At 37.0% G+C, this 14,784-nt stretch overlaps 1 protein-coding gene across 1 annotated transcript; it reads right to left on the reverse strand.

Annotated features, from left to right (window-relative positions):
* Positions 1-1,470: 1,470 nt before the first annotated feature.
* Positions 1,471-14,712, reverse strand: phf6 (PHD finger protein 6). Its single transcript, XM_053506628.1, has 11 exons — positions 14,582-14,712; positions 10,685-10,878; positions 10,319-10,420; positions 8,944-9,077; positions 8,816-8,862; positions 7,598-7,761; positions 7,237-7,380; positions 6,916-7,020; positions 4,949-5,082; positions 2,263-2,395; positions 1,471-2,146 (listed from the first exon to the last, which is right to left on the reverse strand). Exons 2-10 carry the CDS (start codon positions 10,814-10,816, stop codon positions 2,263-2,265), a joined length of 1,095 nt encoding a protein of 364 aa, XP_053362603.1. The 5' UTR covers positions 10,817-10,878; positions 14,582-14,712; the 3' UTR covers positions 1,471-2,146.
* Between the last annotated feature and the right edge of the window lie 72 nt (positions 14,713-14,784).

The following is a 14,784-nucleotide window of genomic DNA, read 5'->3' on the forward strand; positions in this document are numbered from 1 at the left end:
ACCAAAGGCTTTTAATGGGATAAAGATCAGGACCCATGTAAAAAGGATTTCTCATGCTTCCAGAATCACTAATTCATAATTTGAGCTAATTAATTTTGGCACTGCTATCCAGAACCTTTCCTGTGCCATCAGGCAGGGAAAAACACATTCATTCAGTACATTCAGGTCATAGCTGACTTAATTTTACTGCCACATGACATCATTGTGACTAGACCTGACCAACTTAAGCATCCCCAGATCATAACCTTGCCTCCAAAGGCTTTTACTCATGTATGATACTCACTGCACAATGCATGATGGGTGCAGTTAGTGAAACTAAGAAGCCGCTTTCTTATGGCCACACTGCTGTTTAGACCTAATCCTGTGTGCTCATCATGTTGTCTGGAAGTGGTCTTATTTTCACGATTAAACTTGGCTATTAATTATTTATTGCAACTTAGCAAAGCGTTTGTGATGTCCATGGATGATTTTTTCCCCCTGAAATTTCTCCACTGATTCTGACTCTTTAGCTCTATATGTCCAGGTTGTAAAGTTGTATTTAAGGATTCTTTAACTAAATTCTAGTATAATTAACTACAATATTCATAGTTGTTTTCTTTGCTTAATACAACGCAATGGTGCACTGTTTTTTTTTTTAAAGGGCTGGCACTGTAAAAACATAAGGTTGGTTGGTTATCTAAGTGTCTATCTAGATTACAAGAAACAGACTGCTTAACCTGTAACATAAGGTTATTTATAACAAGCCAGGTGCAGTCAGATTGAATCAGTCAGAGTTAATACTTGCCAGACTAATCTTTTTATTGGTATGGGCAATGAAGCAAAGAATATATGATTGTATTCATTAACCTGGTAAATGTAAACCTTCAGACATGAGAGAACCTTAGTTCTAAAACTCTAAGAATTAAACCAATGGTTACTAAGAAGCAGTTACACTGGATATGTGACAGGTCTGTCTGTCTGTTCTAGTGCTATTGATTTTTAAGCAAACATCCAAAATTATAATTTTCCAGTTAACTGTCTGTAACAAGCTTGTGATTTTCCAGTTAACTTTCCTTTAATGCATCTTAATTGTATTTAACACCAGTGCATTGTACATGATAGCTACTGTAACCACAAATGCATCTCCTTCTTAATTCAGTATACAAAGTGTTCAACCATAAACATCATAAATGCAGTCACCCCATTAAATGAATTTATATACATAGTCTATTAAAAGTTTAATTAAACTGACCAAAACCTAGCATAGGTTATTTAATATTATGATGGATTGTGTGGTACCACAATAGCTACTTTTTAAGCCTCACAGTAGTCTGCTTAATACCATTATAACCGTAACCCTGTCCTTTGCTGGCAGTGTCCATTCTTGAACTCACATCATGTAAACCATTTCTATTTCAGTCAAACATACCTTGAATGAAGGAATGTAATTTTCCAAAATGCATGAAGGAAGGACTACTACACAGCTCAGTGTAAAGAAAAGTGCATGCTAGTCAATGATCTTTAATCCTGACTCAAGACTATAAAGAAAGTCAGATATTTAACAATACTTATGATTATAATACAGTAATAAAATATAATACATGATACAAGAGAAATAAGAGGTAAAGATAATGTCAGTTCATTGACAAGAAATTAGAGGGACAGGCTCATGATTTGGAAAAGAGTAAAAACGATCAGAAGGCAGTCAAAATAAAAAAAAAGAAAATGGGTCCAGTCCAAAAACATTTTATTAAGAAAGAAACTGGGAAGAGAGCTCTTGAGGCGAAAGCGTCCATTGGTCCAGTCATGAAACCTTCAGTTTTTGTTGCCTCTCACACAAAATATTTTTCAGGCACAGAATTAAATTAGTCCCAACTATAATGTCAACTGAGATTTCCATTCTTTAAACACTCATGATTCTGAGTCTTAAAAAACCTCTCCATCTCTTGGGTGGGCTTTCTATCTGCACTCGCCAGTCTTGTTCATGATATTCTTGAAATATTGCGGAAAAACTGCTGAGAAATGTATGGCTTGTTATGGATGTTTATGGGGTTTCTGGCAATTAGAGGAAAAACTGAAGCTGTCAATATCGTGAACTGGCCCCTAGTTTCTAACAAAGCACAATAAAAAAATATTTTGTTCTTTCTCCAGCACCTCCAACCACCATCTGTAAAAGATCAATATAGTTTTAAATCATGTTTAAGAGCTACAAAATAGTATTAGTCTTCTGAAACACAAGATTTCCATATTAAAAAAGGGGACCGTAAATTTCCAGAAACTCACCTAGTTGCCATTCACTTGAGATGGAGCAGGGCTTCCAGTATTGTTATTGGCAGCCCTCTCTCTACTGCGACTCTCCCTCTCCTCATCCTCTTCATCCCGCTCCTCATTTCCACTGTGATTCTTACAGTACAGTCTATTTGTGGAAACATGCAAGTCATTTAACTGCTTAGATCAGTGTACGCATTATTTATTGAATTCTGACAAAAACCTTTATGAGTACAATAAAGGCAGGATTACTTCAAGTTACAGCATGTTTTCAGTAAACTGTGGTGGCCCATGGTAAATGTACAGTTAGGTCCATAAATCATTGATCATTTAAAATGTATAATTTTTTTTTGGAACATGCATCACTTAAAGTTAAGAATCAATGAGCTCAAGGTGCAAACTTGTAACATTTATTTAAGTGACCTTGCCTTTTTAATGGTTTTAAAAGGGTAATACATCGCTCTCATAGCCAGGTCACATGACCTTCTTGGCAGCACCACCCATATTGGCTAGTGACCACTGAACCCGAATGGCAGGTTTAGGACAGGCACGCAGCCAGGTTGGTGTGGTGCTTCTTTTTTTTTGTGAAAGACTGCTGCTAGACTGAATGCTTGCTGACTTAATTTATTGTGTATAATCATTATTTCTGAAATGTACCTTGTACAGTTCAGGTGAGTTTGTTGCCCAAATTGTAGCTGGTGCAAAACAGGCTTGAACATGCTTGGAACACACATGGATAGAATTCCAATTGGACAGGATGCTATTGATGGTTGCGGCTTAAACTAATCAGCTGGCAAAGAATCCACCTAGCCACGCTAGCTAGCCATTATGAGCTGTAAGGTTAGCGTAGTAACAATATACACAATGTTATGAAGCGCGGTTGACCAAAAAAAGGACAAGAAAAAAAGGGGGAAAAAAGGCAGCATGTTCATGAGCCAAGCTTAAAGCTTTTTACAGCTTCCCAACGATAATGGTGTTCCCAGTATGTTATGACATCATATAAGAACTATGTATTGTACAACTGGCTTATCAACTAAGGGCCTGTCCACACTGAGACGCGTTTCGCTGTATACGTATAAATTTGTTATCATATTGCCGTTTCGTCCACACGGATCCGTCGTTTTAGGAGACTGAAACCGTTTTTTTTTTAAACCGGGTCCCAAAGTGGATAAATCTGAAAACGACACCCTTGCGGTTTCGTGTGTACAGCCAATCCGCATATTTTGTGAAACGATGATGTCATCACATCACATGTCGGCTGCGTCACATGTAACCGCAACAACGATAATGGCAGACAGCATGATTGTGTTCGTGTTGCTACAAAGCTTACTAGCTTTATTACAGCAAAATCTATTGCTTCTATGGAACTGTTATGAGCAACAAGCGATAATGGACACCACCATCTTGGTTCGTATACAGCGCGAAGGTTATGCGCATGCTCAAAGTCTTCTTCTCCGTGTATAGTGTATCTCTATGGCAGAATTACAGCGCCCCATACTGGTCTGGCATACATACTACATCGTTTTCAGTGGTTTCGTGTGTACGCAGATATTTCGTGAGACGACGCCGTGTTTACGAAAAAAAAATTATCGGATAGGGAACGCACCGGCTTCGTGTGGACTAACCCTTAACCATGTTCCCTCATTATTTGACCAACGGGTAAACAGATGAAGGTCTTAACCTTGAATAAGACTTATCTGCTGGATAAATTGGTGTAAGCAAATATTTGTAAGAAATTATTATAATTCTTAAAAGAAAAGAGCATTGGTGAGCTCAGGAACACAAAAGGCAGAAAACTATTGTATTGGTCAAGTAATTCTATTTTTGGTGAAAAAAGTACTTCACCACCATTGACCAGAATAAGAACTTCCTCCATGAGGTAGACGTGTCAAAGTCAACAATCAAGAAAAGGCTTTACCAAATTAATACAATGGGTTTCACACGAGATGTAATCCTCTGGTAAGCCTCAAAATAGGAAGGACAGAATACAGTCTGCTGAAAACAGATCAACCTTCGATCAAAGTTCATTAATGATGGGAGAAGTTTGGAGAAAGGAAAGGAACTGCTCAAGCATAGATCAGCGTGATCTGAAGCATACCACACCACAGCTTTGTGGTTGTGTGGGCATGCCTGATTGTCAAAAGCAGCAGGATACTTTCTTTATATTTTATATCATCTTTAGAAGTTTATATCATCTGCTCAGATTTGTCCAAATGCTTAAAATTTAATCGGGCAGCACTTTACAGTGCAGATGGTCAATAAGCAAGCTGAAGCATGCTTTGAAAGCAACTTTAAAAAAATTTTTTAAGCAAAGTGGAATGTTCTACAAGGACCAAATGAAATCACATGACCCGGAGCCAATTGAGCATGAATTTCCCTTGCTGAAACAAGCAAGAACTGAAGACACTACAGTAACGCCTGGCAAATCACCACAAGAGATGAAACACAGTGTCTGGTGTGATGTCTGTGGGTTTCAAGTATAAAAAAAATTACTTTTGGTATCTTAAAAAGGAATAAAATAAAAACTGTCCACCAAATTCAGATGTAAATCCCATCAAACTAAAGTCAAATAAAAAACGGTTTAGAACACAACTTAAAATATTTATGGACCCAGTTTATATGCTTAAGGCACAATCAACACCAATATGATGAGTCTCACTCTTCTATTCAATAAGTGGAAACAAAGAAAAAAAATATTTACTTGTAAATGCCTCTGGCCATGTTTTCTATGTATTTGGCCTTGTCTTGCAGACCGCAGTGGTAGTGGTAGGTTTTCACACATGCTTTTATCTCGCATCCAATGGTAGCGCCGAGCTGACTGCACAAAGTGCATTTCTAAAAGAAATACATTAAGTTAACATCACAAGATAAATATAACCAACATGCAAGTACCTTATTTAGACAATGGATATCCCTGTATTATACAAAAGACATAAAAAAATCTCTATGAATGTTATAATATACAAGTTACACCTATATTAATTTATTCGAAAGATAAAGAAAAATACAATAGAAGCTGTTGCCTCTCAGTGGTAACTACTGAAAAAAGCTTTAATCACGTGCAAACAATTCTGCATAGAAAATGCTACGTTCTGTTATGCGATTTTGCTTTAAATCTGATTTTACACAGTTATTAATTCATATAAGCCACCAACAGTGCAGCCCAGAAAAATAACCAATCAAGTTTAAAATGCACCTGCAGCATCTGTAGATTAGTTTGATGTGTGGTTAGACACGTTCTCTGCTGATGGCTATTGGCATTTCTGTGCCAGTCAAATAGTCTAAAATAGTGACACTGACACAGAATGTGAAAAGACTAGCCATCAACTATTACTGGCTCATTAGTAAATATTAATAGTGCGTAACACAGGTGCACACAAAGTGTTCACATACACACAAAAACACACATAAATTGGTAATAAAGTCCATGTTTCCAATATGAATTAATTGAGAAATTGTACATGTTTTTTTTATTACATGTACAATTAGTTTCAATTAATTCATATTGGAAACATGGACTTTATTCAGGAAAATTAAACAAAACTTGTCCACACTCTGGCTGTTTTTTTTTTTGTTTTTTTTTTGACAATACAATAAAACACTTCCGTTCTCATCTTTCCAAACGTTTTACATCTCTTTATTTAAAAAAAATGTTTAGGCTAAGATGCTAGCTAAAAATGCACCTCTCTGCTCTTCATCATCAAAAGTGAATCTTCATCCTCATAGAGCTGCTTTCAGACGACCAAAGAGGTGAAAGCCTGGTGTAGCAAAATCAGGACTACAGGTGGGATGCTTTAATACCTCAAAACAAAGTTTTTGGCAGAAGTGTGTCGACATGCATCGTCATTCAAGATTGTTTAATCCAAAGTTTAGGCTTCGGCTTCGGCTTCTAATAAGCATCTTATTACAATGAGCACTGTTGACTGTTAACCCTTTTATTCCTTGAGAATTCCATAAAACGGTACGCATCAGTTTTCCAGGCCACTGTTGACTTTTGAACTGTTTCTTGGTCGACGACTGCGGATGTTTCCATTCCATACTCCACTGTTTACCCTCTGGCTCGTAGTGATGAATCCATGTCTCGTTACCACTCATGACTTTCTTGAAAATAATTTTATCTGTTTGAGGGTATTGTTCCAAATTGTGTTTACAAATAACCGAATGCTTTTAATCATGCACTTCTGCGAGTTGTTTCAGCACCACACCCTGAGACCACAAAAACTCAATCACTGCATGCTGATCTTTTGTGCAAATCATAATACAAATAAAGTGATGCAACATGTTCACACCTGCACACCAGGGACTGGCGAGGCAGTAGACTTGAACGTAAAGAGCTTATAAGTGCGGATAATTTTTGACATACCCTCATCCATACCCAGTACGTTTCAGTAAAATTAAGCTGTACTAACTTTAATTTTTTTATTTTAATAACACTAAGTAAATACTTTTTAGTACATCAATACTAATCTGCCATACTGCTGGCAACAGCCCTGAAATCAATGCATCCTGACTTGGCATTTGCTGCTCTGAATTGGATTTGCCCTGGACAGAAGTACAGCACAACCCAGCCCACAACACTGTCCTACAAGTACCTCTACAAGACAGAGATCTAAACCATGCACAGCGATACATTAGATTCTAATAGCTCTAAAAATGAAAAAAGCTTACCATTCTTTTTCCCCTCTTTATTTCCTGAATGACTGTTTTAATGTCAAAGTTACCAAATTCTGCACGTGACGTGGTAGTAAGCTGGACAGTCCCTGAAGAGAAAAGCTGGCCAAAAAAAAAAAAAAAAAAAAAAAAAAGGTTACCCAGTATAATTATTTTACATTTTTTAAACAATTATAAATCAAAAAATAATGCATCAATACTTCAAAGTAGTTTATCTTTTAGATCTGATTTAAAACATTATTAAGTTTTAAATAATGATGTTTATCTGAAAAGGGAAACATGAGCCACAGTACAAACGATTGTGCTGACAGGACTCACCATGCATTTATAATGGGCGGCGACCTTTTTTGCGTTATCACAATGGAGAACCCCTCGGGTCTGATTCTCCTCGTCACCGGCGTGGCAAAATCCACAGCGAAGGCCTGACTCACTGGGGCTGCCCCTCAAAGGGGACCGGTCCCTCTGCAACCACAACCACCACACATTAGCATGCAAAACACTGCCTTTTCTGGTACATGCTAAATGATTGGTTGATACAGTCAGGAGATCTTTTAAATAAAAACAAGACAATCATTAAGCAATAGATCTGCATGATAGAAACCATTGCTTTATCTCTTTAGGTAAAACACCAAGTAAAGACTCACAAAAAAAAAGAAGAAAAAAAAAAACAAGCTCCTACATTCGAAGAGCTCTCCGTTTCATCTACGCCTTGTGAGGAAGTTGAGCGGGTGTCTTCCGACTGGCCACGAGGTACACCTCTTATCCGGCTCTTCTCAAATCTGCCACGCCCTCTGCTCCGAGGTGGGGATGAATCTGAATCATTGGCCGCGACTCCTTGATCCTCTGACAGAGTGTACACATGATAAATATTTAACATATAATAGCATTTACTTGTAGCAGTTAGTACAAGGGCCATTAAAGTCAAACTGTGACTTTTGCTAACATTTTTCGTAAATGAGGGCGTGACATTTACAGAAGACTTAAAAAGCACAATATGGTGATGAGACCCTAAGGCACAGTAAAACAAACCTGAAGAGACGCATCACGTCATACCATAAAAACCACCCAGTTTTACAGATACCTTGTGGTAATTATGTTTTGTTATACGTGATGCATTTTATTGTATTTTACAGCTAAACCGTTAATATAATAGGTTAGCAAAAAATTGTGACCCATAGGAGCCATCCTGCAATAGTACAACAGTCCAGGTGTGTAAATTCATATATATATATATATATATATATATATATATATATAGTTCAAAAACAATGTTTTGTAGAAAAAAAAGTAAAATTAAATTAAAAAAAAGTATTGGACATGCAGCAGTTGTTGTGATAATATGATTGAATAATACAAATGAAATAATTATAATTGGCTAAAAACATCAGATGAAAAGATACATTTAAAATGTTAAGATAATTATTTTGTGAAAAACTAAAAAAAAAGGATAATTATATTATTATTATTAAAATCCCCAGACTTTTAGTCGACTAAAACTTGACTAAACAATAATAGAAGACGACTCAGCTGGGAGTTACTGCCACATCCCTCATACAGTCCTGACCTCACTCCAAGTCATTTCCACATGTTTGGGTCATTAAAGGAGTTCCTGAGAAGCCAATGATTCAAATGAGCAAACTTTCTACCTTGATGGTATCCAAGCACTAATGAAATGCTGGGATAAGTGCATTACTGTAGCAGGGGTTTATATAGACAAATAAAGAGATTTTACTTTCATAACTGTTATTCTGCACAGTCAAAAATCCTGGTTTGACCTGAATGCCCCACACACTGTTCTTTCACATCAAACCATTTCGATATTGGTACTGACTGTTAAGTTTATAAAATACAATATGAAAGATGTTTCCTTCAATAAATTAAATCTAGTTATTATTACCATCGCTGGCATCTTGGGAGGCATCACGATGTTTACGACAGTAAACGCTGAGGGGGGAAAAAGAAGATTTTTATTTTTTGGAATAAAAACTGCTTTAAAAAAAGAAAGATTGTGAAACATTCCCTTACAGGTAAATGCCTTGTGAAGGGTTCTCCTTGGTCTGGGCTTTGTCCCAAAGGGCGCAGCAGTAGTGATATGTCCTCCGGCATGTCTTAACATCACAGCCTATAGTAGCTCCTGGTCGATGGCAGGACGAGCACGTCTGTTTACACAATGAAAAAAAGATCAGAAACAACATTTACATTCATTTGTTTTAACGTTATCGGACGCCAGATATTTTTATCTAAAGCAGGTTAGATGTGCCTGTCAATTTGCCAAACATATTACGGATAAATCAGTAAAAATTGTAAACAATTATATACTAAAGATGTTAATAGTAATCTTTGTACTTCTAAGTAACATCACCACACTTGGTTATCCCTTACTAGGGACCATGGAAGCCAATGGTGACCATTGTATTTATTACCATTTTATGAATGTGGTAGGACTGCCGGTCCATGTTTGGATTTTACTGTGCCAAAATCAAATATTAATTAGCTAGCTAATGTTAAATACCATATTGTGTGTAAAATACCTTTTTTTTAAGAGATACTGAATTCAGCCAATTACAATATTTCACATCATCATACAGCCAATAACATTGCCTTATTAGCAGGTGCAGAACACAAGCACATCCCGTTCCTTTACTGGCAATATGGAGGTCCTGGCACGAGTGGCTAAATGTGCAGTAGGGCTGGGATTCAAACCTGGGACTTCTGTGTAGCAGACAGGAAGCTGCCACAGCACCACCAGCGCCCAAAGCAGTCAGACGTTTAGAGTAAAACACCCATAATTTTAACCACCAGTTTATTCATGAGTCTCCCACAGAGCTTATGACACTCCATGCTGAGAGTCATGCTGATGTACCAATACATTACTCATTGCATTTGCTACTATAAACTCTACCTAGAACCGTGATTTTATTTTGTAATGTAACCCCAAAACTAAACAATCACAAAAAAATGGGCTGTGTCATAACTACTGTATGCTTGCCTGTGTAATGAATTTTACCAAATACATGTCTGGGTGGTCCTGTTTTTAATTGTCATCTTCTGCACCATTTCTGTGAATTATCTATATTGTTACAATTGGCTATAAATAAAAATTTTGAAAAATGGTGTCTAATAGTGGCTACGTGAAAGCGCACATCGACTTTCCTGAACATCTGAATTCTTAAAACCATGCAAGTATACATGATACCTACAGAAATATGTATAACAGTATTGGATTTTTTTTTATAACTTTGTACACACAAAATCTTAACTGTCTAACAACGTGCATATACCCTTTGTAATATATAAATGAATGTAATTCATTAAAAAAAAAAATAAATAAATAAAAAACTGATGCAACCTGAAAGCATTACATCTGATGTGCAACGGGTGACACTTGCTCGCCACTTACCAATTTGTTTCCTCTTTTGATCTCTTTTTTTACATCCTCGATAGAAAATCCCCCAATGTTTTCACTGTCTGAGTGAGACGTTACTAGGGCTGATGAGAAAAGCTGCAAAATAAATTTAGAAAGGTTATTTTAACATTGGGGGGGGGGGGGGGGGGGTAGTATGTAGTTAAATACTGTAGGTGACACATTGTCAAAAACCTTTTCCATATCATTTCAGGTTATGCACTAGAATCCCTGTAAAACTTTCTAAGTTTAATTCAGTAATCAAATTTTACATTAACTGCAAATTGCTGAAATAAGTTGAATTTATTTATTTTTTGGTACCGTTAAACATAAAATCTCACAGCTTGTAGGCTGTCCACTCACCATGCATTTGTGGTGGGCTGCCACCTTTTGGTTGTCTGATATCAGTAGCTGACCACATTCCTTCTCTCGGTTCGTTCTACAGAAGGCACATTTTGGCAGACGCGCCGAAGCTCCTTTCCTTTGGCCTGACATGGCTAGCAAGTTCCACTTGAGTTGATTCCTCTAATTAGCAACGTTGTAGTCAGTAAACAGACCTATGCAGAAAGGAATGTGAGGGTCAATTATCCTAATTAGAATCTTATTTTACAAAGCTGATTAAATTGAAATGATCTTGTGATTATAAATCTTAATGGTGAGTTACAAATTGGTACTTAAACCAATAGGGCAGGGATTGTGGACATACCTTTTCAAGGTAATCTTTAGTTACTTCAGTTCAGTTACAATTTGTGATTAATCATGATTAACAGATATAATAGTGTGATTAAAAGATAAATGATAAAACACTGTGTTAACTAAATGGACACCAAAGTTTATTAAAGTAGCCATCATTGTAAGTTACAAAACATGTATGGCAGACAAATATTGCAAATTCTATAAATAATAATAAAAATGTATGTTTCAAGAAATTCTTAACATCATCTCCTGACTTTATCTGATATCTAAAAAAAACAAAAAAAAAACACTAAAGTCAGTATTCCATACATACCACCACTCAAATAGTAATTTTATCGTGGTAATTTTAGGAGTGCATAAACTAACTGAGTGAGCGCATGAATAATTATAGGGGAGAGAGAAAGAGAAAAAAAAAAAATCGATTTAGTGATGCATCATTTTTTTGGGTGGCAGTTGATGACTCCATAGATTTCTTTTTTTTAAATATATAAATAAAAAAATATTTCTATGTTTGCATTTGAGGTGTTAAAACATGGCAATTCCCCTACAATCCTGCTGATGGTGTGCTCTAAACTTCACACATTGGCAGGCAGCAGAGCATCCTGTCTGGCAGGAGCTACGTATTAAGTTTATTATTCAGTTTGTTTAAAATTGTAATGAAATCCAAAATAAGAAATCATATCAAACCGAGATATTTACAATTTATGATGCTTATAGAATTGCAATACAGATCTAATCGGCACCTGGGTAATGTGATTTCAACGTATCGGGTCATCCCCAGTGATTACCATCCCTAATATCAGTACAATATAGTTGAATTAGGCTTTTAGTGTATGTGACAACCTCCAGCTCTTTACATTAACTAAGAAACAAGGTCTATAGAGGTGAATTTCTAAAGTGTGTTTTTTTCTGCATGTCTATTTTTTTAACAAATAACTCCCAATATAACAGCTGACAGCCACAGAATTTCCCTATGGGAAAGCAGAATTATTATTATAATTTTTTTTTCTTCTTACACCCCAGGTCAATTTGCGTCAACTTCTCGCCACAGGAAGGAATGCCTCTGACCATTTAAAATGCAGCTTGTTGGAAAGTCACTCAACAACATTCAAAAAGTGGACCAGCTAATGCAGTTCTTCACAATAAAAAAAAAAGCAAAAATTACAAAGACGGTACAAGTACAAAGACAATGCGTGGAGACGAACAGCTAAGTGCTTCCTTATGACAATGGTGTGTTTATACCTTACTCAGTAGTTTTTAATTCCTTTAATGTTACTGTATACAGAGTACCAGTCAAAAGTCTGGACACAAGTTTGGATTTATTTTCTACATTCTAGAGCAATACTGTTTTTTTTTTTTCCTTTTCAAAACTATGACATTATATATATGACATTATGCAATTAAGTAACAACAACGTAAGTAAGTAAGGTGGTCAGCTGTTCAGAAGAAATTCTTGCAAAAAAAGTATTGTTAAGTTCAATTCCAAAACCCATCAAGCACTAGGATAAAACTCTAGTGAAGACCATCCCAGGACAGTAAGACCAAAACTTACCTCCTCTTCAGAAGAGAAAATCATTTAGAGTTACCAGCCTCAGAAATTAACAGAACCTCAGATTCGAGCCGTTATGAAGGCTTTACAGAGCATAAATAAAAGACATCTTAATAGCAACTGTTCAGAGGAGATTACTGCATATTTTGGATACCTTCAGAATTACAGCATAGAAATAAATTTACAGCATAGAAATAGATAGAAATCAAAAAAGTCCATGAAATTAGAAGGTGTGTGTCTGAACTTTTACTAGTAGTGTACTTATATTTTTATCTTTCTATATACCTGTATACAGCAATGTTGGCTTGTTATTTAAATTATTAGGTGGTCAGTCTGAGAGTAGTGTGCAATGATAAGCAATGTACGACATAATGTTAAAGTTTAACATGTATCTGAGAATCATGACACAATAGAGACATCATTTTTTTTTCTGTTAAAACAGAGAGATGCTGCATTTACTGGATTTATACCCTGCATGTTGAGTGTGTTTGCGTGCAGTATAGTTAAGATATAGAGTTGTAGTTAACGAGGTGAAAAGACTGGAACAATGCGAGAGGAGTGAGAAGGAAAAGAGAGAAAGAGAGGGGAGGATGAGATGAGGAGTGGCCAGGCAGGTGGATGAGCCTGAGGAATCTTTTATTTATTTATTTGTAACGCGACTTTTTATAGCCTGGGCTCACACGCTCGCGCCGCGTTTTATTCGCTTTTTCGTGCCGCTTATTTTGCGCCGTCCCCGGAGTATAACGACATGACTTATCGATTTTTTTTTTTTTTTAAGTTATGTGAATACAATAGGCGAGTGAAATGGGCTAACGTACGCACATCGTAGTGATATGACTCATTGAAACTTTAATATTAAAAGAAAATCTCTCGTAACGACAGTGTGAAAACAGGCCTGATAAACTAAACTCACAATCTAAAGTGAACACAACGGGCCCATGTGTGGATTAAAAACATTTCGTCGAAATGTTTAACTTATCAAGCATTTTGTTTGTAGATGGTCTGTATTTAGGCTAAATTAAGGTTATAGTGAAGAGACTTATGAAATCCCCTCCGCAAAAACGCGCGAAAGTGAAACTGAAGCGACCGTCACTGAACTCACGCTATTCCAGCGTACAGAGCAAATTATTAAGGCTTAAACCAACTCCAAGTAAACATTTTATTTCATATTTTCAGACAAAACGTGAAGTGAAAACAGTGGCGCAGCTGGTTAGCTCACTTTGGAACTCAAAGCCAGGACAGAGCTAACACACAACTACTGAACAAAATCTGCCGTTGCGTTGAGGTAACCTTGAGGAGTTTTTTCCGTCTGTTATGGAAACGTTAAAGCTTTTATTGCACAAGTTCAGCTAAAAGCATGACTAGTTTTTCGTTAAATTCTTCCTCGGTTTTGCTTTAGCGCTAGCAGGCCTGCTGCCATGATAAAGCTGAGAAAGGCGAAGCGGCGGCGGCACAAACACAGAAACACAACACAACGTGCAGAAGTAGCGTGTAGTAAACATCCAAGAATAAGATCTCGGAGTCTCAATGAAAAGTAGAGCAGAAAGCACATCACCACCGTGTACACTTCTTGTGTCGATAAAGGTGTGGAAACCTAGGCCCAAACCCTAAAGCTGACATGACGGCTCATATTTAAACTGTTTAATTTCTGTGTATTTTACAGTTTGTTGACTCTGATGCAAATTTCCAACGGAATGACACCTAATCGGTAAAAAGATAGAAGTAAATATCAGACATGGACATGAACACTCCGCTAAGGCCCGAGTTCCACGAGGCCAGTCATTTCCCGAAGTATTCATGTCAACTTACTTTTTGTATATTACTATGGGTCAGACGCGGAACATCTTCACGTTTGATAGGGTTTAGTCGGTTTTCCGCGCGCCCCATGTTCAGCCCGCCATAGGCGTTACATCAAACCAAGCGCGGAGAGACTAGAAACATTACTGTTCCTCACTTCATCACACACTCCCTCTGTAATCTGGCCTCTAAAAAAATGTCATATAATCAGTCCTTACCACGGATCTGTTTCGATCACGTTACTCTAGTATGGATGGGAAGCAGAATGTTGGTGGCGTGAACCTCTTCCGTCTACTGAGCACTGAACGGCTGCAGCTCATTTCCAGCCATTGCAGGGCATTCAAGTTACGTTGCATTGGCTACTGCAAAAAGCACGTTTGTTCACCACGGATGTTGAGGCCACGCCCCCTAAAGGTGGCCG

The sequence above is a fragment of the Clarias gariepinus genome, chromosome 10 (genome assembly GCF_024256425.1).
Source record: "Clarias gariepinus isolate MV-2021 ecotype Netherlands chromosome 10, CGAR_prim_01v2, whole genome shotgun sequence".
In the NCBI taxonomy this organism is placed as follows: Eukaryota; Metazoa; Chordata; class Actinopteri; order Siluriformes; family Clariidae; genus Clarias; species Clarias gariepinus.